This window comes from Tupaia chinensis, unplaced genomic scaffold, assembly GCF_000334495.1.
Source record: "Tupaia chinensis unplaced genomic scaffold, TupChi_1.0 Scaffold144336_1, whole genome shotgun sequence".
In the NCBI taxonomy this organism is placed as follows: Eukaryota; Metazoa; Chordata; class Mammalia; order Scandentia; family Tupaiidae; genus Tupaia; species Tupaia belangeri.
In genome coordinates this window covers 2005854-2033476 of record NW_006204194.1, presented here as the reverse complement: position 1 = coordinate 2033476, position 27623 = coordinate 2005854, and the positions used below count along the sequence as shown (strand labels likewise).

At 41.5% G+C, this 27623-nt stretch overlaps 1 protein-coding gene, 1 non-coding gene and 1 pseudogene across 2 annotated transcripts in view; 2 read left to right on the top strand and 1 right to left on the bottom strand.

Moving 5' to 3' along the window:
• LOC102476049 (zinc finger protein 471-like) overlaps positions 1 to 14631 on the top strand; it is a 27497-nt gene extending 12866 nt beyond the window's left edge. Inside the window, exon 6 of the mRNA XM_014583513.2 lies at positions 12890 to 14631. Coding sequence (XP_014438999.2) covers positions 12890 to 14514 — 1625 coding nt within the window. The 3' untranslated portion in view covers positions 14515 to 14631. The remainder of the gene's footprint in view (positions 1 to 12889) is intronic.
• LOC102475643 (voltage-dependent anion-selective channel protein 3 pseudogene) lies at positions 10092 to 11051 on the bottom strand (annotated as a pseudogene).
• A 6475-nt stretch (positions 14632 to 21106) lies between the features above and the next one.
• LOC114005727 (U1 spliceosomal RNA) lies at positions 21107 to 21270 on the top strand. The gene has a single exon (XR_003547559.1). It is a non-coding gene; the product is annotated as a U1 spliceosomal RNA (small nuclear RNA).
• The last annotated feature ends 6353 nt before the right edge of the window (positions 21271 to 27623 follow it).

Here is a 27623-nt window from a genome sequence, read left to right as displayed (position 1 = left end):
TTTCCCTTCTTGCTTTACTGTCCAAACTTACGTGTTTCTCTTTCTTAACTCTTTGCTTAACTTTCAAATTAGGCGCTGCTTACAAACCACAATGTACCCTACTATGTTGGTGTCCGCCCCGGACTTGGCGCTATCTAAGGGGAAACAGAAAGAAAGAGACAGAGTACCAGTGGACACAGGCAGCCTGAGCCTAGGTAGCCAGAAACTTGTGCTGCCCAGACAAAATGGGCGCTTTTATTTATAGGGCAAGGTGACACTATGTATGTGTATTTCATGACATTCCATAGATATGTTGATGTGTTAACAGACGATAGAAGCAGGTAACAAGTCTATGAGGGCTTAGACATACTGGGCCAGGTGCATCCCTTGGCGATAGTCACATCGAGGAGAAATCTCATTAATCTTTTCGAATGGAGAGAAGCCTAGCTGCAGGTGTGGGGAGGATACATAAGGATAAAGAATCTCACCATAGGGGACCAGCAGTTAGCGTAATGGCTATGTCGTTGGACTCCCATGCAGTCGACTGCAGTTTGAGCCCTGGACCCAGTGGCTTAAACTCATGCTGGGGGCATGTGTATGTGCCCAAAATCTCTAGAGGAGAACGGAGGAGAAGGGATTGTGGCATGGCCATCCCCCCTGGGGGTTGATTTTTCGCTTTCTATCTCTCTGTCTCTCTTTGAGTGCAAGTGCCCTATAGCAACCCTTCCCCCACAAAAAAAAATAAATGAAAAGAATCTTGCCATAGGGTGGGCATCACCATGCCTGGATAAGGCTAAAGAATCTTTTTATTTTATTTTTTTTTGAGAGGTTTTTGCCATAGGGCACGTGCGCTCGCCAGAAAGACAGAGACAGAAAGTGAGAAATCACCCCCTGGGGGGATGGCCACACCACAATCCCTTCTTCTCCATTCTCCTCTTGGGATCTTGGGCATGCACGCACACGCGCCCAGCATGAGTTCAAGCCACTGGGTCTGGGACTCAAACCACGGTTGACTACATGGGAGTTCAGCCACATAGCCATTACGCTAACTACTGGTCCCAAGGCTAAAAAATCTTACAGAGGCAGCGCAGGGATTGGACTTTGCTAATTGGGGTCAAGATGTGTCTCGACCGACCTGCAGGACAGTCAAACAGGTTTCCTGAGGGAAGGAGTGAGAGACGGGAAGGACAAATGGCACAATGTTATAGCACAAGGATGACACAGTGTTACAAGTCTTCAGGGTCATCTGTTTATTGTGGGCCAGGGATCGTGGTTATATACATGTTGGTGAGTGGTGATTGGTTGTTCTATATGTAAATGAAGGCTTGTAAAAGGTGGGTTATGATTGGTTGCTTTTGTGGACCAATCATGAGGTGCCAGATATGCAAATCTGAAGGATTCTAAGCTCACCAATTGGTGAGCACTATGGGAAGTGGCCAATCAGAGCAAGGTTTTGAAGGGGAGCCAGTCATGGCCTTTGTCATTGTGTAATTGTTTGCTCTCTGAGAAACTGAAACCTAAGGGCTTCCTAAGATGGCAATAGTAAGAGACTCATGAAAATGGCCTCGGCAGACTCACTGGTGCGCAGCCTCCCACAAAGATGTTTCCTAAATTCCATCATATGTGTCTGTTGGAAGGCCCCTAGAAAGTTCCACTCTGCTCTGCTTGCAGCAAGGGTCAAGGAAAGGACAAGGTGCAAGGTTCTGCCATAGCCCAGAGGGATAGGTGGTGTTTGCCCAGAGCATGTCCCCACACCCTTAGAGCCTCTCTCCGAACATGTCCCTACACTGCTGCTTGAAATCCTACTTTCTTATTTTAAATTGGAAAAGTCCAAACACTACCAGCACTTACATGATCAGCTCTTTCCTTCCTTCTCTCACCACATCTTCTATTACTTTTTCGCATTTTCTACTGTACATTAGTCCAGAGTTTTCTAAACTATGTGAGCTACCCAGGTATGTTTCAAGTATTACAATAATTCCAGGATGCTGAATCTCAGTCTTAGGCAACCAGATGGACTCAGTGGCAGTCTGAGTTCCAAGTCTGATTGCTTCTGGATTATGGGCAATATCATGCCTTTACCCCTGTATGGCTTACATATGTCAATTTCAGTGAGTTCCCAATGGTACAATTGAGAAGCACTGCTTTAGCTCATGGGTTGCCATTTCTGAACTTATCAAGCACTTTACTGACTCAGGCTTTTTGCACTGCTTGTTTTCACTCCCCAGAATACTCTTCTCTTTGGCCCTGTCCTATACTTGACCATCAGGCTAGAGCTAAAAAGTCATCTTATCACTGCCCTATCTAATGAATGTTTACCTATCCCAACCCAATTTCTATCTACCAAGGCGCTGTTTTTTTTGTTTGTTTTTTTCCCCCACAGTCCTTAGTCCTTATATATATTTTAAAATAATTATTTATTTAATTTCATTTGTTGTTACTATTTTTTAATTTGACCAGAGACAGAGAGAGAGAGAAAGGGAAAGCAAGGAAGCAAGTCGCCAGGTCTGGGACTTGAACAGCAGTTGGCCATGTGGGAATCCGCCGTCTTTAACCACCACACCACCTGCCGGCCCCGCTTGTTTATGGTTTATATACTTATTTTCTGCCTCTCCTACTGAACTGAAAGTCATAAAGACAAAGGACTGTTTGATAACCAATGATAATTATGCTTTTGTAAAATTTTCTTTCACTTCTGTAACAGTATTTGATTTTTATGTTTTGGGATAATTTGGATCCTAGACTTCCAAAGGCCTTCAAATTCCCAAATATTAGAAGGGAAATAAATGCTGCTTTGATGCACTTTATACTTTGGTTATGTAGGAAGCTGCTATTTGCTTTAAAAAGAGAAATGGGAACTCTCCTGATAAGAGGTAGTAATTGGTCCTGTGAAGAACAGGTGGAGGCTAGTCCCCCATGGCACAGTGGTTAAGCACTGTGTGGAAGGAGTTGGATCTCACAAACATGGTGACCTTTAGACACAGGCACAAATGCAGTTCCATGACCAGTCATATGCAAGGCAGTGAATGCCATTAACATAGGACTGTGCTTGCTGCCTGTTTCTAATACTGCCCCAGTATTGGTGAAAGGAAGCCACATGTGTTAATCAGAATTGGCCCAAGAAGATTAGAGAAAATTTATGTAGAACTCCATGGCACTAGGTGTATTTGCATCTTTAGCTGATTAACATCTGAAAACAACTGGCTTACATTCCACTTCCCCTATTTTCTGCCCTTTAAAAGAATAAACCTGAGAACAGTTTGGGGCCCGCAAGAGAAACCAAGACCGCCCGATCCCCAGTTTTCTCTACATGTGTGTCTTCGTGTGTTTATTTTTATTTTCCTCCTCTAATCCACCGGCCCCCTCTGCCTCCCAGAGGGCAAGTTTATTTAACCATACAGGACACGCCCAATGTAGGGAATAATTATTATTTAACGTAAAGCAGATAGGCGGTATTCCAGAAGTTTCTTAGAAAGAATGATTAGCCTTTTTACAGTGTTCTTCAGGAGCTCTAAAAGCCTAGGCACTTGATAGAGTCTTTTTCATAGGAAGTAATCTTGAAACTGAACAAGACTGAAAACAAGGAGAGCAGACAAATAACACAAACAATTGGTTATTTTTACTGTATAAATCATTTAAAGATAATTAACTTGTGACTAATGCCATTACGTTAGTACAGTTAGCTTTATTATTTATTATTAATTATTTGTTACTATTATTATTTATTATATGTATGTATATAATAACCTGGGAAGTTTTACACCTCTCGAAAGGCCATTAAAGTTGTAACTTTGTATGTAGGATTTTACATATTTACCAGACTACTTAAACTCAGCAATTTTAGTGTTTAGTACATATCAGCAGCTTACGAATACGTGGTTTATAGATAAGCAAAAACTGTTTAATACATTTTTAAAAATTATTTTATTTAACTTTATTTATTTTTAATTTGACCAGGAGGGACAGAGAGAGAGAAAGCAAGTCACCAGATCCAGGATGTGAACTATAGTCGGCCATATGGGAGTCCAGCACCTTTAACCACCATGCCACCTGCCAGTCCCAAGGCATTAGCATTTTTAGAGGCTAATTATTTCAACAAAATTTGTCTTGTGTCCTAGTTACAGTCCAGCCTTGATACAGCTTATGTTAAGCAAGAAATAAAATCTTCACATTAATGGCATTCATTGCCTTGCATATGACTGCCCATGGAACTGTGTTTCTGCATATGTAGAAAGGTCACCATGTTTGCTTAGATTTGGGCCTCTCCCTACAGCTGGCTATATTTGAAATCCTAGCCCCTGTAGCTTGAAAAGCATGCCAGATGTATGTGCACATGTGCCCAGGATCCTGATGGAAGGAATGGAGGAAAGGGAATTATGGCATGACCAGGTCCCAATTGGGGGCTTTCTCTCTCTTTCTCTCTGGTGCGTGCATATGTTCTCTGACATTTAAAAGATAGAGAAGAATAAAACAGAGGAAGGATAAGGGGTGAAGCTGTAAATCTGTGTGTGTAAGGGTGGTGGTGTTGAGTCAAAGTATAGATTTAAGTATTACTACGTGAGTAAGATATTTCAGTGTCCGTGTCGAGAAAAGCCAAAATGTAAAGGACAATCATTGTTCTCCATAGGAGATTGGAACTGAAGACTATTTCATATTAGAAGGTACATTTGAGAGGAGTAGATCTACCTGTGAGAAATTCAGGGCTTGAAGGTGGGGTGTTGCAAAGGATTGTGAGAAGACACAAGGAAAAGGTTAAAGCAGGGAGCTAAAGCTCTCTTGGAACAGAAGCATAACTGCTCCAGAGCAGAGCCCGTTTATTACAAATTAAATCAGATAAGCAGTGAGTGAGTTTAGCTCTAAAGAATAATGTACAATGGGACCAGCAGTTAGCGTAATGGCTATGTCACTGAACTCCCACCTAGTCGACCACTGTTCAAGTCCTGGACCCAGTGGCTTAAACTCATGCCAGGCGTGTGTGCGTGCGTGCCCAAGATCCCAAGAGGAGAATGGAGGAGAAGGGATTGCGGTGTGGCCATTCCCCCTGAGGGTGATGTCTCGCTTTCTGTCTTTCTGTCTTTCTCTGTCTTTCTGGCAAGCACTCATGCCCTATAACACCTCTCCAAAAAAAATAAATAAATAAAATAATGTACAATATATATGACATTCTTTATAGGCTATATTCACGGCACAAGATCAATAGCTATCATTAACTTAGTATTTAGACAATATTTTGGTTTGCAGAATGTCATCTAATATCTTGCAGCCTTGACCATGCAGTCCCTGTAGCTCTCGGTCTGGGAACAGGGTTGCTTTCAACTCCCTTCTGCATTCTTCCCTTCTGGCTTATCTGTCAGACCTGGCCCATGTCTCTTTTCAACATCTACTCAGCTTTCTGTTTCTCTATCTAGTATTGCTACCTTCAGTCTGTAAGTTTAAGAAAAACTATAGGTGATTGGCTTATTGATCTTTCATTAACTCAGTCCTACACTTATTGAAATCTGGATCTAAATGTGTACTCCCCAAATTCACATGTTGAAATCCTACCCTTAGGGTGATCATGTTGGTAGGGACGACTTTGGGATGCGATTAGGTCATAAGGCCTCATTAATGTATTAGTGCCCTTATAAAAAGCCCAAAGGAGCTGCATTATCCTGAAGCCATGATGAGGACCTAGTAAGAAGGCACTATCTATGAGAAAGTAAGTCTTCCTCAAACCAGATCTGTTGGTATCCTCTTAGACTTTACAGCCTCCAGAACTGTGATGTTTCTTTTTAATAAGCTACCTAGTTGTTGGTATTTATAGCAGCCAAAACTGACCAAGACACTGGGTATTCCTGATATCCGGAATGGCCTGTGGCAGGAAGCTTAATACCGTAGACTTTTTTTTCTTTTTTAAAAAAGAATTAGTTATTTAATTTTATTTATTCATTCACATATTTTAATTTGACCAGAGAGAGAGAGAGAGGGAAAGTGAGAAAGCAAGTTACCAGGTCCAGGACTTGAACTGTGGTTGGCCATGTGGGAGTGTCCAGCACCTTAACCCCCATGCCACCTGCTGGTCCCCATGACATTAAGAGATTTTTTTTTTTTTTGCTATAGGACGTGTATGCTCACTCAAGAAACAGCGAGACAGAAACACAGAGAAACAGACAGAAAGAAAGAAACCACCCCTCGGGAGAATGACCACACCTCAATCCCCTCTCTTCCATTCTCTTGGAATCCTGGGCATATATGCACATGTGCCCAGCATGAATTTCAAGCCTTCGAGTCTGGGATGCAAGCTATAGTTGGCTATATGGGAGTCCAGCAATGTAACCATTACGCCATCTGCTGGTCCCCTTAAAGCCTTTCTTAATTTCTCTAGAGGATTTGATGATCCCATCTCTGAACTTTTATACCAATTTTACTTTTTTAAAAAAATTTGTGGATCAGCCAGGTAGTGTGGTGGTTGAGGTGGCTGGATCCCAAATGGCCTACTGTGTGGTTTGAGTTCCAGACCCGTAGGCTTGAAAAACATGCCAGGTACGTGTTTGTCCATGCCCAAAATTCTGAGAAGAGATGGAAGAGAGGTCACATTGCAATGTGACTGTCCTTCCTGGGGAGTGATTCCCTCCCACCCCAGTGAGTACAGGTCCCCTATGGCAAGTTAATTCTTGTTCCTTCTTTCCTCCCTTTCTTCCTGCCTTCCTTCCTCCCTCCCTCCTCCTTCCTTCTTTCTTCTTCCTTCTGTTAGAGAGCATGTGTACTCACCAGAGAGAGAATGTGAAAAAGTGAGAAAGCATCCCCCAATGGGTCATACCACAATCCCCTTTCCTCCATGTTTCCTTTTGGGACTTTGGGCATTAACACATACAAGCCTGGAATGTTTTTCAAGCCACCAGGTTCAGAACTCAGACTCCACATTTAGCCATGTGGGATCCAGCTGCCTCAACCACTACAGCACAGGCTGGCCCCCAGTTTTACTTTTGACGGTACGGACTTCCACTTGATTATGTTTCATACTTTCTCCTCAAAATACTGCATTTGTTGGTATTGTCTTCCTAATTACTTTCTGAACTTCTCAAGAGCAACTGTTATTTCATTACCTTTTCATCCCTAAGGCTTAAAGCATGATCAATAATTGCTTAATTGAGGGACCAGCAGTTAGCGTAATGGCTATGTCACTGAACTCCCATCTAGCCAACCGTGGTTTGAGTCCCGGACCTGGCGGCTTAAACTCATGCTGGGTGCATGTGCGTGCATGCCCAAGATCCCGAGAGGAGAATGGAGAAGGGATTGCGGCATGGCCACTCTCCCAGGGGAGATTTCTCGCTTTCTGTCTCTCTGTCTTTCTGGCGAGCACACGCTCCCTATAGCAAAAACTTCTCAAAAAAAAAAAAAAAGCCTGCTTAGTTGAGGGACCAGCAGTTAGCCTAATGGCTATGTCGCTGAACTCCCATGTAGCCGACTGCTCTTTGAGTCCTGGACCCAATGCTGGGCACATGTGCGTGTGTACCCAAGATCCTGAGAGGAGAATGGAGGAAAAGGGATTGTGGCGTGACCATCCTCCCAGGGGGTGCTTTCTCGCTTTCTCTCTCTCTGTCTCTGTCTTTCTGGTGAGTGCATGCACCCTATAACCTCTCCAAAATAAATAAATAAATAAATAAATAAATAAATAACGGCTTAGTTGATAATTTGCTGCAGATTAGATAGGGAGTGGTCCTTTCTTTATCATCATTTCCTTAAGCTTTTTTTCTGGCTATCCTTCAATACAAATTTATTTCTTTCCTTCCTTCCTTTTTTTCATTTTTATTGCCAGAGGGCATGTGTGCTTGAAGAAAATACTCTCTCGTGGGATATAGTCCTGCTGCAGTCTTTCCTCCATTCCATCAGGATTTTGGACATGCATGCACATGTGCCCACTATGTATTTTAAGCTGCTGGGGCCAGGATTTGAACTGTAGATGGCCTGGTGGAATCTGGTTCCCTATGCACAGCACTTAAGTGCCATGCTATGAGGCCCACCCAATTTCTTTATATTTTTACTGAGAACTTATATATTCCCAGATTTCCCCTAAATGGCATATATTAGGTGACAGCAGCAGTGTGAAAGCACATTCACACTTTTTTCCTAAAACTTATATTCTAGCTCACGTGGTAAGAAAGGTACTCATGTACTAATACATAAAAGCATAATACTGATACCTACCTACCTGTCACTTTAAACATTTATTCAGAAAAGGGATAATCACACTAAGAAGTAACTTGAAAAGTGACACTTTTCTTAGGCTGTTTAAAGTACAATAAATGAGGCCATGTGCATTATCACAACAGTAACACGACACTCCATGATGTTGAGGCCATATTGAAAGGTCCTGGGTCAATGTCCTGAGGTCTTCCCACACCTGTCATCCTGGCTCACTGAAGCTGTGTTTAGGATCCAGGCATGAAGGTCCTGTTGAAGGTACTTCTTTCTCCTCAACTCATGAAAGAAATAAACTTTTCTTAAATAATGGAAAATCCTTAATATGTTGCTTTATGTTCAGGGATCTGTGATATAAGAGTTCATTGTACTGAAGCAGGATGGTTCATAGGAACACCATTTTCTGATTATGAAAAGATAACTAGAATTTCAACCAAATCGTAAGGGAAGTCACAAGTATAATGTGTGGTTGTCAGGGATTGCTAGAGATTTTTGAGCATCAGTAGTGACATGATATTTAAACAGAATTAACCTAGGTATATATGTAAATCAATTAAAAGTGAGAAGATTAGAGGAAGGGAGCTTAATTTATATGGGCATAAAATATTGCTATGGTAGACTATTTCCCTAGCACCCCATTATCCTACATTTAGTTCTTTATATTTTTCTTTTCAAAAAAGAATTTTTACTTATAAAAGTACAGTTTCAGAAGGTAACTGAGTAGCATGAGACTTTTTTTTTTAAGAGAGTTTTTTTCTATGTGTGCTCACCAGAGAAGAGAGAGTAAGAAGTCCCTCCTGGGGGGTGGCCATACGACAATCCCTTCTCCTCCTGGGATTTTAGGCAAACATGCACACATGCCCAGCATGAGTTTCAAGTCTCTGTGTCCGGGACTTGAACCATAGTCAGCCATGTGAGAGTCCTTAACCACTATGCCACCTGCTGGCCCCCAGACTCATTTTTTTTCAAGGATTATTTTATTTAATGTTATTTATTTAGAGCGAGAGAGAGCGAGAGTGAGAGGGAAAGATAGAAAGCAAGCCACCAGCTCCAGGAATCGAACTGCAGTAGGCCATGTAGGAGTCCAGCACTCTTAACCACCATGCCACCTGCGGGATCCCAAGACTCATCTTTTAACAGATTGGTTTTGTCATTCTATATCAGAAAGCTTCTCTAAATGATGATTGATATTTTACAGATGGTTTTCAGTTTCCCAAAGAGTTCTTCCTTTAAATAACAGAACTGGAGTCTGGTAAATCATACATTTCCTTTATAAGTTTGTTTCTTCCTTTTGAACATCTGAATAATCTTGATAAAGCTGTTTTAAATCAGGTATGAAATATGCTACATTGCTAAGGGAATATTTTCTGTCCTTGAGTGGATTATACTTTGTTTACAGTTGTTTCACCTGTGGTTCTAACCAAAGCAGTTCATCAGGGACTGCAATCAAATGCTGCCTTTTCTTTTCAATATATGAAATCATCTTAACATTCTTCCTTTTCAGAATTTAAAAATCTGGACTTCTTTAAGGGTTTTGATTATTCTTTAATATAAAAATAAAACTTTCTTTTTTAATGTTCCAAATGTGATGGGCTTATTTTATTTTACTGTGATGCAAAACCAAAGATTCCACTACAGCACAGAGACCAATATCCTAAAAGGTCATGAAAAGTGGCATAGGACATGCAGGACATCTTGATGTGGAGGGCAGGGTCACTTTCTTCAACATGACACTGGCGCTGAGGAACACATTGAAATTAACACTGCAGAACTGAACTGAGATGTGTCACAAACACAGCACCTTCCAGGCATGGCTTCACGCACCTCCCTTAGATGGACTCTGATCTCTAGAAGTCGGTGTGGGGAGGATTACAATTCTTTGAAAGAGTCAAAAGTTCACACTTGAAATTTCATGGAAGAAATTTAAGGCCAAAACATAGTGGGTTCATTTCTCTTCACTTCCAGGGACAAATTTGACACTTTACTCAAAACCACATTAAGCCTCCAGTTCAAATCCTAACCCAACCTTATGACCACCTGCACCTCTGTTGATTAAAGCTGACAGGGTCAATCTGATTCCTGGTCGGAGGGTCTGAGTATAACCCAGTCCAATCAGGCTGGCATTATTTACTTTAGCCAACAGAGAAGTTCTGCAATATATCTTGTATTTAGCAGCAATGCCAAAATGGGTGTTGTTACTGCTGGCTGTACAAGCAAGGTTTATTGATGTTTTAGTCTTCTCCTTAACCTTCTGGTAGACAGAACCTCCAAATTTGGTGCCATCATTGATGTGAGTATGCAGCTGGAAGTCTACAGTTTTGTAACCCAGGGTGAAATTATTCTGTGACAATTTGGACTGGGCTGTGTCAAAACTCAGCTGATAGCTAGCAAGCCAACCTTCAAAGGCCAACACAGCCCAACCACAGATGGTTAGTCCAGAAAAATCTATATCAACATTACTGCCAAGACTGAAACAATCCTATTTGTAGGAGGCCTTAAATTTTCCTTTTTTCTTTCCTATGTTTGGTACAAATATGGCATCAAGAGTCAGTTTCAAACCTTCAGCCAACTTATTCTCCAAAGAGATTTCTGTCCCAAGAGTATTGTCTGTTCCATTTTTGGGTGAAAGTGAGTCCATAGTTACAGACCTTATATTTGGTCTCTAGGTTGCCTGATGCTTTCCCCTGTATCAGTATAAGCATGACTAGGAGAAAATTACACTCTACTACATGACTTGGTTATCAGATCTATTTTGACCATGCCAAACCCATAGCCTTTGTTGAAGACACCTTTGGTGGCTTTTCCGAGGTCACTGTAGGATGGTGTGTTACACATATCTCCAGCCGGAGGGCCTGTCTTGGCTCAGTCAAGGCAATGCTGAAGGTCTCCTTCCAACCCAAAATAAAACTTATTGAAGGCTTCCTTATAAGTTTTAGATTCTAGATTGTTGATATTCCAGGAAGTTTTTCCCAAATGCAGACAAAACAATTTCTAACTTCATTATATCACTGGTTTTCTTTCCTTCTAGACACAAAATGTGCAGTCAGAAAGATCTGAGTCTATGGCTTCATTTCTTGATACCTTCTTTTTGCCATGAGACAGTTTCTCTTTTTTCTATTTTCAGTCACCTTTCTGTTGGGATAGTCTCTTTGACAACACAGGACTGGGTACTAAGGTTCCTTTCTTTTTCATAGTGACTGATTCAGCTGGTTTCTCTGAATGTTCTGAAGATCCTGTAGTTGGAAGAGTTTCATGTTGTTCTATACTTAAATGTTTTTCCCACTGATTTAACTTTTCTTCTTATATCATTTTCTTCAATGCTTTTGGATTCATCAATAATGGGCTCTAGTTTTCTTCCTGGCATTTTTGTTTGTTTGTTTTGTGCTGAGTTTTACAGATTCTTTTTCCCTTGCTTCTTTTCTAGAAGTGTTCAAACTTCATTGTGCTTTTTTTCCTTGAAGAGTTGAAGGGATAGATGATCTACAGTGTTTGAAGAATTCTTCATCAGTATATATATCAGTGCTATATAAAGGAGGAACAAAGGTTTCATAAGGTTCTTCATCTTTGTCATTTCATCCAGCCCAATGCTTGAGATATCAGGATTATTAGGAAAATCAAACACATCAGTAGACTTGTGCTTTTGAGACTTTAACTTTCATAGAATGTGTTTTTCCTAAAGTATTCTTTGAAGCTCTTGTACCAGCAGACCTGGGGGGGGGGCGCTGCATCCTCTGCTGCAGGGTATCTGGCCACCCTCCACATCAGTCAATCCTACCTCATTCCGTTTTCTTAATTACCTTTTCCTTATTTATTTATTTTAGGTTTTTGCCATAGGGTGTGTGTGTTGGTCAGAGAAAGAGAGAGGGTAAGTCCAAAATTCCCCTCCTCCTGGAAATGTCCACACCACAATCCCTTCTCCTCAGTTCTCCTCTTGGGGTTTGGGGAAATCATGCACATGAGCCCAACATGATTTTCAAGCCATCAGGTCTAGGGCTTGAACTGCTGTCAATTCTGTGGGAGTCCAGCACCTTAATCCCCATGCCACCTCTGAGCCCCCTTTCCTTATGTTTAATTGTTTATGTCTTTGCCAGAGAGAGAGAACAGAAGAAAGCGACCCCATGGGGGTTTAGTCATGCTGCATTCCTTTTCCTCCATCACTCTACCCCGTCAGGATTTTGGCCACACACATGTACATGCCCAAAACCTCAAGCTACCCAGCACCAGGGTTTTAATTGTGGTCAGTCATGTGGGACCTGGCTCCCTTTAACCACTAAGCTATAGGGCTGGCCCTCTTTTTTTTTTTTTCTCTTTAATCCCTAATTACCAGAGGGTATGTACACTCACCAGAGAATGAGAGAATGAGAAAGCACCCAATTGAATGTCGTCATGCTACAATCCTTTTACCCCCATTCCTGTATCCTGTCAGGATTTTTGGTACACCTGCACATGTAAATGTAGTGTTTTTCAAACCATTGAAGCAGGAGAGAAACCATATGGGCTCTTTCTCCCTATGCACAGAGCTTAACTACTGTGCTACAGGGCCACACCTCATAGTCATCTTTTCTATGTACTTTTATGAGCTCTTGTTCTCTGGGATTTCCTGTATATTTCAGTTGTCATGCCTGTACATAATAGTTTTTATTGGGCTCATTAAACTCTTTTGAATAATTTTCACTTTTTATTGTAGCCTGATGATAAAGGAAACATTTGCTTGTTTGATATCTTTTAGATTGGGAATCTGTGTATGAGGCACAAGAATTATCTCTGAAGCACTTCATGTATGATGATGTGTTGATGGAACAAATTGCAAGCTATGGACTTGAGTGTACACCTTTTAGAGAAAACTGGAGGTGTGAAGACCTTTTTGAGAAACAGGTGGAAGGTCAAGGGACATTGAGCAGGCAAGAAACAATCACTAATAAAGAAACCCTACATAAAAAAATAGACCACAAGTATGCTAAATCTGGGAAACTTGTTAATCTGTGTAATTTGGAAGAGAATGTTTATAATCAGAAGTCAGGTAAAAAAAGCTTTTCCAAAAAGTCCATGCTAATAAAACAAAAGAGAGTCTATGCAGGAAAGAAACTTTTTAAATGTAATGAATGTGAAAAAACCTTCACCCATAGCTCATCTGTTACTGTTCATCAGAGAATTCATACTGGTGAGAAACCATATGAATGTAAAGAATGTGGAAAAGCCTTCACTCAGAGTCAACACCTCGCTCAACATTATACAATACACAGTGGAGAAAAACTCTTCAAATGTAAAGAATGTAGGAAAGCCTTCAGCCAAAATGTACACCTTATTCAACATCAAAGAATTCATACTGGAGAAAAACCTTATAAATGTAAGGAATGTAAAAAAGCCTTTAGCCAGCCTGCACACCTTGCACAGCATCAGAGAATTCATACCGGAGAAAAACCCTATGAATGTAAAGAATGTGGCAAAGCCTTTAGTGATGGCTCATCTTTTGCTCGACATCAGAGGTGTCATACTGGTAAAAGACCCTATGAATGTATTGAGTGTGGGAAAGCCTTCAGATATAGCACATCCTTTATTCGACACCAGAGGCATTACCATACAGGAGAGAAACCTTATGAGTGCATTGATTGTGGGAAAGCCTTCAGTGTTCACAGGGGACTTATTCTGCATATGAGAATTCATACCGGAGAGAAACCCTACAAATGCAATGTTTGTGGAAGAGCTTTTAGCCAGAGCTCAACCCTTACTGTACATCAGAGAATTCACACAGGAGAGAAGCCTTATGAATGTGATATTTGTGGGAAAACTTTTAGTCATCATGCATCACTCACTCAGCATCAAAGAGTACATTCTGGAGAGAAACCTTATGAATGTAAGCAATGTGGAAAAGCATTTAGGCAGAGTATACACCTTGCTAGTCATTTGAGAACTCATACTGGTGAAAAACCCTATGAATGTAAGGAATGTGGAAAAGATTTTAGTATCAGTTCGCAGCTGGCTACTCATCAGAGGATTCATACTGGAGAGAAGCCTTATGAATGTAAAGATTGTGGTAAAGCTTTTAAACAGAAGTCACACCTTGCCCAACATCAGAAAATTCATACAGGAGAGAGACCTTATGAGTGCAATGATTGTGGTAAGGCTTTCAGCCAGATTTCCCACCTTATACAACATCAGAGAATTCATACTGGAGAAAAACCCTATAAATGTACTGAATGTGGAAAGGCTTTTAGAGATGGCTCATCCCGTGCTCAGCATCAGAGACTTCACACTGACCAAAAGCCCTATGCATGTGTTGAGTGTGGGAAGGCATTCAGAACAAGGTCATCTTATGTTCGGCATCAAGGGTGTCACAGTAGTGAGAAACCTTAAGGATGCAGTGCATGTGGCAAATTCTTTAGCTTACATCAGTCTCTTACTCATCAAAGAATTCACTCCAGAGAAAAACCATATGAATGTAAGTTATGGAGGAAAACTTCAGCCTGAATAGACACCTTAATCTACATAGAAGAACTCATACTGAAGAGAGATCTTATGTCAGGAATGTGGAAAAACCTTCAAAGTGCACACCTTGCTTTTCACCAGCAAGTTTATCTTACAGAGCCATCTCAGACATCCAGTTCTTCACTGCTGTATTACCATGTCCTATGGAGATATGTGCTAACTTTCCTTGGAATTCATTTTTTTTTCAGTTCCCATTCTCTAGTCCAAGATAAAATCATTTCTGTCACTTTTCCCCTCCTTTTTTGACAGAGTATTGCTATGTTGCAATTCTCTTGTCTTGGCCTCCTGAGTAGCCAGGACTACAGGCACAAACCACTGTGTTCAGCTTTCCAAAACACAGTCACACAATCATTTCACCTGGGCTACTACAATAGTGTATAACTGATCTGCCTTTTTGTGTGTGTGTGTGTGGGGGGTCCACTTCAAGTTCATTCTTCACATTACAGTCACAATGATCTTTTAAAAACGTAAATGTAATTATATATTACTTTCTTCTTAAAACCCTTGTTATGAAATTTTAAATGACTCAGTGCATATGAAATGCTTAACAGAATAACTTGCCCATGTTAAGTGCTTAGTTCAATCAGCACTCTTTAGAGTCTACATAAAAATTATCTCCTCCTCCGTGAACTCTGGAAACAGTGTATAGGTGATCATAACAATTTTGGAACTGAAACAGTATCTTATGGTGGAGACTGACTAGCATGTGTAGTATGTTTAGAGTTTAATATAATAAAACTATATAGCAGCTTTTGATTCTAAGGCTGGGTTCTCTTGTTGGTAAGATTAAATGTCTGATACATAAAACATGTTTTAGTATGAGCAAAAGCTCTAGATAAGACTAGAACAAGGCACAAGCAGATGGCATAATGGTTATGTCTCTGGAGTCCCACATAGTCAACTGTGGTCTGAGTCCTGAACCCAACAGCTTAAAATTCATGCCAGGCATGTATACATGCATGCCCCAAATCCTGAAGAGAATGGAGAAGGGATTGGGGCATGGCCATCTCCCCCTGGAGGGTGATTTCTCACTTTTTCTCCTTCTGTCTCTCTAGAGAATGCATGCACCCTATAGCAAAAATATCTCTCAAAAAAAGACTAGGACAAAAGAATTAGAACTTGTTGGAGAGAATATATGCAAGACTATAGTTAAGGCAAAAAATTAAAATTGCTAATGTTTAACTGAAGACAATTTGTAGTCCTATTTCAAGACCCGAGTTCAGAGATAATTTAAAACTTCCAAGGGACCACTTAATTAAGTTGTTATACAGTTATTTTTTTTTTTTTTTTTTTTTTTTTTTTTAAGGCTTAAAATGTTTTACTTCTTTCATGAGACTAAGTCAACTCTGATATAAAACCAAGGGGAAAAATGGAATTACAGAAGAACTTATTCATGGTAATATATAGGAAGGAAATTGTAAAACTTTGTTGACAGACAACAGAGGCTCTGAATAAGTGGACATTTATAAGATGTTCATAGATGGATATTTCAGCATTGTAAAAGTGTCTGTATATTTACTCAGTTGCAATCATCACTCCTATAGGCATTGACAGGTCTATTCTGGAAATTCTGAGTGGTAATGAGGCAAACATCAAAAGGACATTTTGGAAAAGTTACATACCTCTTAGTTCTGTATATTTCAAAAGTTGTATTTTTTATGTATTAGTGGTAGAGTTGGGTTATTTGAATAGTCTTTGACAGTTATCCAACTGGAAATAAAGTCAGGTTCACATTTCACCCCTTATGGAGAAGTTCATTTGATAAGGATTAAAGATGTAACAGGAATCACAATATTAAGATTATAGAGAAGAACATAGAACATTTCAGGAAAGCTATGCTAAGCAGCCATGGAATCCAGAAGTCATGAAAAGATAGAATGACAGGTTGGGCCATGTACAAGATTTAAACCTTTTCCATGGTATGAGACATTCTATACAATGTTAAGAGGCATACAATAAACAGATCTATTAAACATAATTTACAAAAGATGAAGTGCTTACAAATAGGTTACTATGTAGTCACTGAAAATAATGTGATATATCTCTATATTCACAAAAAAGATGTCTTAGTTTTCAAATTGCAATGCAGTTTTCATAACTAGTATTACAATTATAACTACAAAAACTTAATAAAGTTGAAATGATAAAAAAGTACAAATGTATCCGATGGTACTTGTTACATACAAATAGAAACCATGCACATGCAAATATGCACATAAACAGTCCTTCCCTAACTGGCTTTGGGTCAGATGGTCTCATGTCATTCCATGACCTCTTGTGTATTGCCAGTTGTACATAGCTCACTTTAATCCAGTCAAATAAGGCATAAGGAGTTCGATATGTCATTCTTTGGCCATGACTTAATGGTAAACTGGTCCCACCATTCAGTTCCCTAGAGCTGAGCTCATTCTTTTTTTTTTTTTTTTTGGAGAGGTTTTTGCTATAGGGTGCATGCGCTTGCCAGAGAGGGAGACAGAAAGCGAGAAATCACCCCCGGGGCAATGGCCATGTTGCAATCCCTTCTCCTCTTGGGATCTTGGGCACACACGCACACACGCCCGGCGTGAGTTTAAGCCATCAGGTCCGGGACTTGAACCATGGTAGATTACATGCAAATATGCACATAAACAGTCCTTCCCTAACTGGCTTTGGGTCAGATGGTCTCATGTCATTCCATGACCTCTTGTGTATTGCCAGTTGTACATAGCTCAATTTAATCCAGTCAAATAAGGCATAAGGAGTTCGATATGTCATTCTTTGGCCATGACATAGCCATTACGCTAACTGCTGGTCCCAAGCTGAGCTCATTCTAATTCATGTTTCTGTCAGATTGTATCCCACCAGCATTTTGTTTTTGTTAAATTATATATATATATATTTTTTACTCAACTAGAGAAAAGCTAATCAAATAAAAATGGCAACATTGGGCCCATTCTGAGGTGCAGTGGTAATGCACTGCTCAAGAGAAACCAGGTCCTGCATGGTGACTGAGGTTCAAACCTCTGACCCAGTCAACTTGAAACATGCTAAGTACGTGCACCAGTGCCCAAGATTCAGTGATCTGCAGGGCCAAAGGAAGGGGACTACAACATGTGTAGACCCTGTTGGGGGTGCTCTTCTCACATTTCCTAATGTGTGCACACATGCACGCACACTCACACACTTTTTTTTTCAAGAGAGATTTTTGCTATAGGGCATGTGTGCTCACCAGAGAGGCAGAAAAGCAAGAAATCACCACCACCACCCCCCAGGGGCAGGGGGCCAGGTTGAAATCTCTTCTCCATTCTCCTCTCAGGATTTTTGGGGCACACATACACACAGGTCCAGGACTCAAACTGTAGTCGACTAAGTTGGAGTTCATCAATGTAACCATTACGCCACCTGCTGGTCCCCATGCACTCTATCTTAAAGAAATAATGGCAACACCTTAGTGGTATTTTTAAGATGAGCTCCTCGGGGAATGTGAATTATTTTTCTTTTGGAGAGGTTTTTGCTAGAGAGCGCGTGCACTCACCAGAAAGAGACAGAAAGCGAGAAATCGGGGATGGCCATGCCACAACTCCTTCTCCATTCTCCTCTCAGGATCTTGGGCACGCACACATATGTGCCTGGTGTGGATTTAAGCCAGCAGGTCCAGGACTCAAACCACAGTAGACTCCATGGGAGTCCAGCGACATAGCCATTATGCCAATTGCTGGTCCCAGAATGTGAATTACTAATGTTTGGTTATTGCATAAGATGAGCAAAAGGTTGTAAGTCTCCTAATTTTGCTCCATGAAGGTAGCACATATTGATAGCAAAAGCAAAACAGATATAGTTCTCCCTTATTTGCAGGCAGTAACTTTCCAAGGTCTCTCAGTGGATGCCCGAGACTGCAGCTAGCACTGAAGCCTACATACACTGTTTTTTCCTATACATACGATAAAAGTTTTACATATAAATTAGACACAGTATGACATTAACAATAATCACAATATACTGTAATTTATGTGAATATGTCCTCAAAATATGGGACTGTAGTCACCTATTTTTGGATTGCCTTTGACTTCAGGTAAGTGAAACCACAGAAACCAAAACTATGAACATGAGGGATGGCTTTTGGGTCAGCATGTGACATGGAGGTTAAAGCAGCTGAATTCCACGTGGTCAACTGCATGGTTTGAGTCCTGGGCCTGGCAGCTTAAAAACATGCTGGGGGATAGGGGGGACCAGCAGTTAGTGTAATGGCTATGTTGCTGGATTCCCACTTAGTCAATCATGATTTGCATCCTGGACCCAGTGGCTTAAAACTCACGCCAGGCGCGTGTGCATGTGTGCCCAAGATCCTGAGAGGAGAATGGAGGAGAGGGGATTGCGGCGTGACCATCCCCCCTGGGGGGGTGATTTCTCACTTTCTGTCTCTATGTCTCTCTGTCTGGTGAGCGCATGTGCCCTATAGCAAAAACCTCTCAAACAAAAACAAAAACAAAAAGATATGCCGGGTACATGTTCCTGTGTGCCCAAAATCCCAAGAGGAGAATGATGGAAGAGAGACTGCATCTGGCCATCCACCCGGGAAAAGCTGCTTTCTCACTTTCCCTTTCTCTCTCTGACAAGCCAACATGCCCTATAGCAAAAGAAAAAAGTAAAGACCAAGTGAAATTTGAAATTGGATAAGAAATGTAGTTAAAGGACTATGCATAATACCTATTCACCTGGAATTGAGTAACACTGGGAGGCTGCGCACCAGCGAATATTGCAGGTTTCTCAGAAAGCAAACAATTACACAATGCCAAAGGCCATGATTGGCTCCCCTTCAAAAACCTCACCTTCAGAACCATACTCTGATTGGCTACTTCCCATAAAGGCCACAATTGGTTCCCTTCAAAAAACCTCCCCTTCAAAACCATTCTCTGATTGGCCACTTCCCATAGCAAATCAGTGAGCTTAGAATCCCTCAGATTTGCATAATCTGGCACCTCATGATTGGTCCACAGAAGCAACCAATCATAACCCACCTTTACAATCCTTCATTCAACCAATCACGGCCCATCAGCATGTATATAACAACGAAGCCTGGCCCACAATTGCGAGATGATCAGGAAGACGACACAGATGACCAGGAAGACAACACAGACAATCCTGGAGAGCCTGAAGAGCTATAACACTACTACATCGTCTCTGGAAGACTCTGAAGAGTTGTGACACTGCGTCATCTCCATGCTGCTCACAATAGACGACAGGACCCTGAAGAGTTGTAACACTGCATCGTCTCCGTGCTATACCATGCTGCCCCCAATAAACGGATGACCCTGAAGACACTGTGTCGTGTCTGTGCTATAACACTACGCTGCTTGTCTTGGCTCTCACTCCTTCCCTCAGGAAACCTGTTCGACTGTCCCCCTGGGTCGGGATATAACACAAAGCAAAAAAACAACTTTTATCATAAAACTTTTGCTTTAAGGCATAAATTAGAATACAAGCTATTTTAAAATGCGATGGAAAAAATTGCCTGTAGTTGTATGGCCATAATTGCTAAGTACCACAGGCCTAACCAATGGGATGTTGAGCTACAGTGCCAACTGAATTCACAACTTTGCCTTGTTTCTTAAGTAAATGCTTCACGTTACTCAGTAACAATTGGTATTCTTGTTAATGGATGAGGATTTGTGAAAGAGTTTTGGGTAGAACTCTAAACCCTTAAGAAACTTTAAAAATACAAATTGTCTTTGTCTGAGACAACCATGGATGAAGGTGAACCAATTTCCTTTTAGCCCATCAATATAATTGTTTCACAGGTTGAACAGAAAAGAGGAAAATAAAAATCTGATTTTGAAGTGATTAATATAAGAACAGAAATTAGGAAAGGAATAGAAGATCCATTAAAGTACCAATATTTATATTAGAATCTAGAAAATGATTGTAGGGATTTTTTTTTTATAGTTGACTTTTATATCTTGACTTCAGAAGTTGGAACAAATTTTAAGCTGGGCTGAATTTATAGATGTACACATCAGGAATTATTGATTTGATGTAGTGATTCATGCAGTTTATTACTTTTCTCATAATTTTCTGGGTACATGAATGCAAATCTATTAAGCTTTAGCCTATACTAATGGCACTGTGAGCCCAGAAAGTGTCTTGTATCATACTTGGGGAGGACTTAGGAAGACTTTAGGATTCTGAATTTGCTCCTTCATCTTATGGCAAAACCTTATGAAAAAGCACCATTACTTCAGAAAGTCCCTCATTGGCCATCCTTAGTATGCTGAGTGGAGAGTGAGTGCTTATGGGACAGGATTTCTGATCTCTCTAGCAAATGGAAGAGCCTGGGCTGCTGAGCCCAGGTAGCAGCAACAACCCAGAAAAAAACAATTCAGTTTAATGGTGTGTGCCGGCAGGCTCACATTGGTTTTCAACAGACTACTGTTAGATGTGCAGGACTTTTGTGACCTGGTTGTTAAAAACTGTATATGTGTGTATACTTACCTGGCAGGGGAGATACCATGATCAGGAAGGTGGTTTTCCCAGCGTGAGGCTTATCCATTGCACTCCGGATGTGCTGACCCCTGCGATTTCCCCAAATGTGGGAAACTCGACTGCATAATTTGTGGTAGTGGGGGACTGCGTTCGCGCTTTCAATAAAAAACCAAACAAACAAACAAACAAAAAAACTGTGTGAACATATGTGTGTGTGTGTGTGTGTGTGTGTGTGTGTGTGTGATGTGTTGTTGGAGGTGTAACAGAAATGTAGCCATTAGCAGCATCACCACCCAAAGCAGAAAGAGTGGAAAAGAAATACCAAACTCTCACCCTCCAGTCTTCTGCTAGTACCTCCCACTGAGTAACCTTAAGAGAAAACCACTGGGCAAAGAATTCAGGGAAATGTAATCTACAAAGGTCAAACACCTGCAATATATCATATTATGCAATATAACATACATCACACATGTATGTTCACACACATATGTATGTGTGTGTGTATGTACTACATTACATGCATCTTATCAGCAAAATTTATAGTAAGTTGATGAAAGATGAGCCCACATCTTTCCTTTGGGGAGATGGAAGTTAAACCTTTACTAGCATATTGATGGTGTCACAAGAAGAGATAATCTGTCTGCAGTTACTAGTAAAATGCAAGATGTGAAATCAAGGGGCTAGCAGGTGGCATAGCGATTAAGGCATTGGACTCTCACATGGCCGACAGCATTTCAAGTCCTAGACCTAGCAGCTTAAAAATCATGCCAGGCACATGTGTGTGAGAGAGTATGTGTGCCCAAAATATCAGGAGGAGAATGGAGTAGGAGGAATTGAGGCATGGCCACCTCTCCTGCAGGATGATTTCTCACTTTTATTCTATGGCAAAACCTTAAGAAATAATAAAAATAAAGTGAAATAAGTATTCAACCACTGAGATTTTACTTTGTTGTTGATCATCTAAAAACATTCCAGGTCTAGTCAGGGAGGCGTCAGGTCACCCATTCTAGCACCTGCCTTTCACTCTGTTCCCAGACAGGGGCAGTGTTTGGCTTCCCTGAGAAATAATAAATCTTCCTTTGATACCACTGTGACCTTTCTTCCTAGGATTCCCAAAAGAGTTGCTGTCAAGGTTAAGTGCATACTGAAGAAAAGAAAGTAACTTTCATTTCTGGAAGAACTCTAGGGCATGTAAACTTTGTTGTCCACAGTATGTTCTCCAGGATCATGCACCAATCATCTGTTGCTGTAAGATCCATATATTGCAGGTGTTTGACCTTTGTAGATTACATTTCCCCGAATTCTTTGCCCAGCGGTTTTCTCTTAGGGTTACTCAGTGGGAGGCACTAGCAGAAGACTGGAGGGTGAGAGTTGAGTATTTCTTTTCCACTCTTTCTGCTTTGGGTGGTGATGCTGATAATGGCTACATTCCGGTTACACCTCCAACAACACATCACTCCTTATCTTCCTTTCTACTTGTGTTTCACTTTTTGCTTGTTCATAATTAAGCTCCCTTCCTGGCTCTATTTTATTATTTTAATAAAAGTTATTTTATATGATCTCAACGAGTGCTTTACAAACTTATTTTCAATGAGAAAAGATTTACATATAGATTTTAAGTGTAAATTTGATGAGTTTTAATAGTTTGAACAATAAAATGCACTCATTTTAGTCATACAGTTTTCATTTTGACAAACAGCACTGTGTAACCATCACAATCTAGATTAAAAAATGTCAAAAGTTAAAAAAAATATTTAATTTCATTTGTTATTCTTTTTTAAATTTGACCAGAGACACAGAGAGAAAGGGAAAGCAAGAAAGCAAGCTGCCAGGTCCAGGACTCAAACCACAGTCAGCCATGTGAGAATCCAGCGCCTTGAACCACCAAGCCACGTGCAGGCCCCAAAAAGTCTACTTAAAAAAAATTTTTTTTTAAAGGTTTTCGCCATAGGTTGCATGTGGTCACAAGAGAGAGGCTAAGAGAGGAAAACTGAGAAGCCACTCCCAGGGGGATGGCCATGCCACAATCCTTTCTTCATCCTCCTCCTAGGATTAGGGGCACACACATATGTGCACCTGGTGTGATTCTCAATCCACCAACTCTAGGACTCAAACCACAGTCAGCCATGTGGGAATCCAGCTCCTCAACCATCACACCACCTGCTGGCCCCACAGAAAGTTATTTTATGCCCATTGTAGTCAGTCTCCTACTCTTGTCCCCATCCCCTTGCTACAAGCCATCTCTTTTCTGTCTTAGATGGCATGACAGAACGCCATGAATATGTAATCATACAGCACTATAACCTTTTCAGTGTAGCTTCTTTTACTTGACATAACCACGAGACTCAGCCATGTTGCATGTATCAGTAGATTACTCCACTTTATTGCTGAATTGTATTTCATTATATGAATATACCATAGTCCATTTTTTAAAATTTTATTTATTTTTAAACATTTTATTTTTTTAATTATTTATTTAACTTTATTTATTCATTCATTTTTATTTTGACCAGAAAGCCACACACACTGACAGAGAGAAAGAGAGAGAGAAGGTGAGAAAGCAAGACACCAGGTCCAGGATTTGAACCGTGGTCAGCCATGTGGGAGCATCCAGCACCTTAACCACCACGCCACCCGCTGGTCCCTACCATAGTCCATTTACCGAAGACATTTGGGTTGACTGCAGGTTTGGGTTATTATGAATAAAGTCATTGAAAATATTCATTTGGCTTTTTATGCCATTTTTTGTTTTTGCTATACGGCTTGTGTGTTCACCACAGACATAGAATAGGGAGGAAAGAGGAAATCACTCCCCAGAGGGGATGGCCATGCCACAATCACTTCTCTTCTTGGTATTTTGGGCATGCACATACAATCATGCACCAGATTTTCAGGCCAGTGGGTCTGGGACTTGAACTGCACAGCTGGCCATGTGGGATCTAGCATCTCAACCTCCATGCCACCTGCTGGCCGTAGTTGCTTAGTTTAATTCCCAGTTGTGCATGCACTCAACAGATAGAGAAGTCATCCCTCCCCCCATGGGGCATGAACACATTGCAATCTTATTTCCTCTATTCCTCCTTGTCAGGATTTTGGGGACACATGCTCAGCAGGGTTTTTTCAGTCACTAGGCTGGGATTCAAACCATAGTTTGTTATGTGGAATCCAGCTCCTGTAACTGCTTAGCTATAGACTTGTTTATGTTCTTATTGTTAAGTTTTACTTTTTATCTATTTAATTGTTGCCAGAGAGCACGTGAACTTACCAGAGAGAGAGACAGAGAGAAAGAGAAAGGGAAAATGAGATGGATGGTCATGCTGTAATCCCTCTCTGCCTCTTTTCAGGCTTTTGGATATGCATGTACAGGCAGCAGGTCTATTTCTCGAGCTGCTGGGTCCGGGACTCGAACCATGCAATCTACTATGTGGAATCCAGCTGCCTTTACCATGTCACAGGCTGGCCCATTGTTGAGTTTTAAAAGTTGCTTATATAATCTAGATACACTCCCTTTTTTAAGTTATGTGCTTTGTGAAACAAGAACAAGGAGTAATGGTTACATCACTGGACTCCCATGCAGTTGACCACGGTTCGAGTCCTAGACCCTGTGGCTTAACACTAGGGACCAGAAGTTGGCATAATGGCTATGTCACTGGACTCCCATGGAGTCGACCACGGTTCGAGTCCCAGACCCGGTGGCTTAAACTCACACTGGGAGCATAGGTGTGTGTGCCCAAGATCCCGAAAGGAGAATGGAGTGTGGGAGGCTGCGCACTAGCGAATATCACTGGTTTCTCGGAGAGCAAACAATTACACAATGCCAAAAGCCATGATTGGCTTCCCTTCAAAACTTCACCTTCAAAACCATACTCTGGTTGGCCACTAGAATCCCTCAGATTTGCATATCCAGTACCTCATGAGTGGTCCACAAAGCAACCAATCATAAACTACCTTTTACAACCAATCATAACCCACCTTTTACAACCAATCACAGCCCACCAACATGTATATAACCACGATCCCTGGCCCATAGTCTCCAGATGACCCTGAAGAGCCTGAAGAGTTGTAACACCACATCGTCTCCAGACGACCCTGAAGAGTTGTGACACCGCGTGGTCTCCGGACGACCCTGAAGATTTGTAACACTGTGTTGTCTCCGTGCTGCCCACAATAAATGGATGACCCTGAAGAGTTGTAACACTGCGTCGTTCGTCCCGTCTCTCACTCCTTCCCTCAGGAAACCTGTTCGACTGTCTCCCGGGTTGGGACCATGGAGAAGAAGGGATTGCAGTGTGGCTACCTCTCCGGGGAGTGGTTTCTTGCTTTCTCTTTCTGGCGAGCGCATGTGCCCTATGCAAAACAAAACAAAATCTGCCTCCTCCCCCCAAAAAAACCCCCCACAAACAAGCTCATGCTGGGCACATGTGTGTGCATGTCCAAAATCCCGAGGAGAATGGAGAAGGGATTGTGGCTTGGCCATAACCCCTCAGGGGTGATTTCTCACTTTCTGTCTCTCATCTGTTTCTCTGGTGAACACACACACACACTGTGGCAAAAAAAAAAAAAAAAGGACGTGATTTGCAAATATTTGCTCCCAGTCTTTGCCTTGTCTTTTTTATTCTCTTAACAGTTTTTTTTTCTTTCTAAATTTTGCTATAGGGTATGGATACTTGCTGGAAAGAGATGGAGGCAGCTGGAATAAGAAAAGAACCCCCCGCCCCCCCCCCCCCCCATAAAATGGTCATGCTGCAATCTCTTCTCTTCTTGGAATTTTGGGTACATATGCACATGTGCCTGGAGTATTTTCTAAGCTGCTGGGCCTGGGACTGAAATCATGCAGTTGGCCATGTGGGATTCACACTGACCACATTAACCACTACCCCACCAGTTGGCTCATCTTAGTATCTTTTGCAAAGCAGAAATTTTAAATTTTGTTAAGTCCAATTGGTAATTTTTTTTCTTTTGTAGATTGTGTTTCTGGTGTTATATACGTCTTGAAATTGAGTAATGTGAGTTCTCAAACTTCATTTTGAGAATTGCTTATTCTAATTCCTTAGAAATGTCTGAATCATTTATCAGTACCTACAAAATACCTTGTTCAGATATTAATGGGCATTGTATTTAATCTGTAGGTCAAATTGGGCAGTGTTGAGTCTTGCGATCTATAAGAATATATTTCTCCATTTATTTAGATACTCTGAGGGGGTTGGTTGGTGGTACAATGATAAAATGTGACACTCTATCAGAGTGACTCACGTGGGAAGGTTTTGGGTTTATGTCCCTAAGTATGCTGGGCATGTGCCTGTCCATGTTCTAGGGCTCGCTGAGGCGAGGGGTGGATTGTGGCAAGATCCTGTTGGGTGTGTTATCTCTTGCTCATGGAAGAAATAAACTTTAAAAATAGATCTTTTATTTCTTTGATTATTTTGTAGTTTTCTGTATGTAGATCCTGCACATAATTGTGTTAGATTTACACCTAAGTACTTCATTTTGGTGTGAGCTACTGTAAATGACACTCTCTTGAATTTCAAATTTGAGTCTTGCATATTGGATTTTATCAAATGTTTTCTCCTCATCTCTCGAAATGGTTCAAGGCTTTTTAACCTTTTATTTATTGCTAGTGGTATCTATCTTATAGGAGTGCCAAGTGAGAAGTCTTTTAACGTAATCAACACATTGTATTAAAAATAAATAAATAGGCACCAGCAGTTAGCATGGCTATGTCGCTGGACTCCCATGTAGTCCACCTTGGTTCAAGTCCCGCACCCGGTGGCTTAAACTCACACCAGGCGTGTGTGCGTGCGTGCCCACGATACCGAGAGGAGAATGGAAGAGAAGGGCCTGCGGAGTGGCCATCCCCCCTGGGGGGTGATTTCTCCCTTTCTATCTCTCTGTTTCTCTCTGTCTTTCTGGAGTAGCACGCGCCCTATAGCAAAAACCTCTCCAAAAAGAAAAATAAAAACAAACAAACGTAGCAAACTAGGAATGGCGGAGACCTTCCTTACCTGTAAACAAATTTGGAATACCGGACCCGCATCACAGAACAGTGACTAAGCCCTGTGCATATGGCTGCCTGTGGTTCAAATCCTGGCCCCAAGGGCTTGAAAAACATGCCAGGCATTTCTGTGTGTCCCACATCCTGGATGGAGAAATAGAGACGGGACTGCAGCCTGATTCACTCTCTCTCTCTGCTGAACACACAGGCACACTGGCAACAAAACAGAAAAACAAACGAACAAATAAAATACTTTTAACACAATTGTGGTTCTTACTACCGGACTTTCCCAGGCAGCCAGTTCCTTCTAAGGAAGCCGTTCTTTACCTCGTGCTCGTTTTCCCGGCTTGTGCTCCCGCCCTCCTGCGCCGGTAAGCCGCGCCCCCAGCGCCCACTCCCAGCAGCCCCCGGGGCGCGGCGTCTCTCGGGGCGCCTGTGCTTCCGGCCAGACCAGGGCCGGCCCCTCCCAGCCCGCGGGCGCCGCGCGGCCCGAACTACGTTTCCCAGCGGGCGTCGCGGGGCCCTG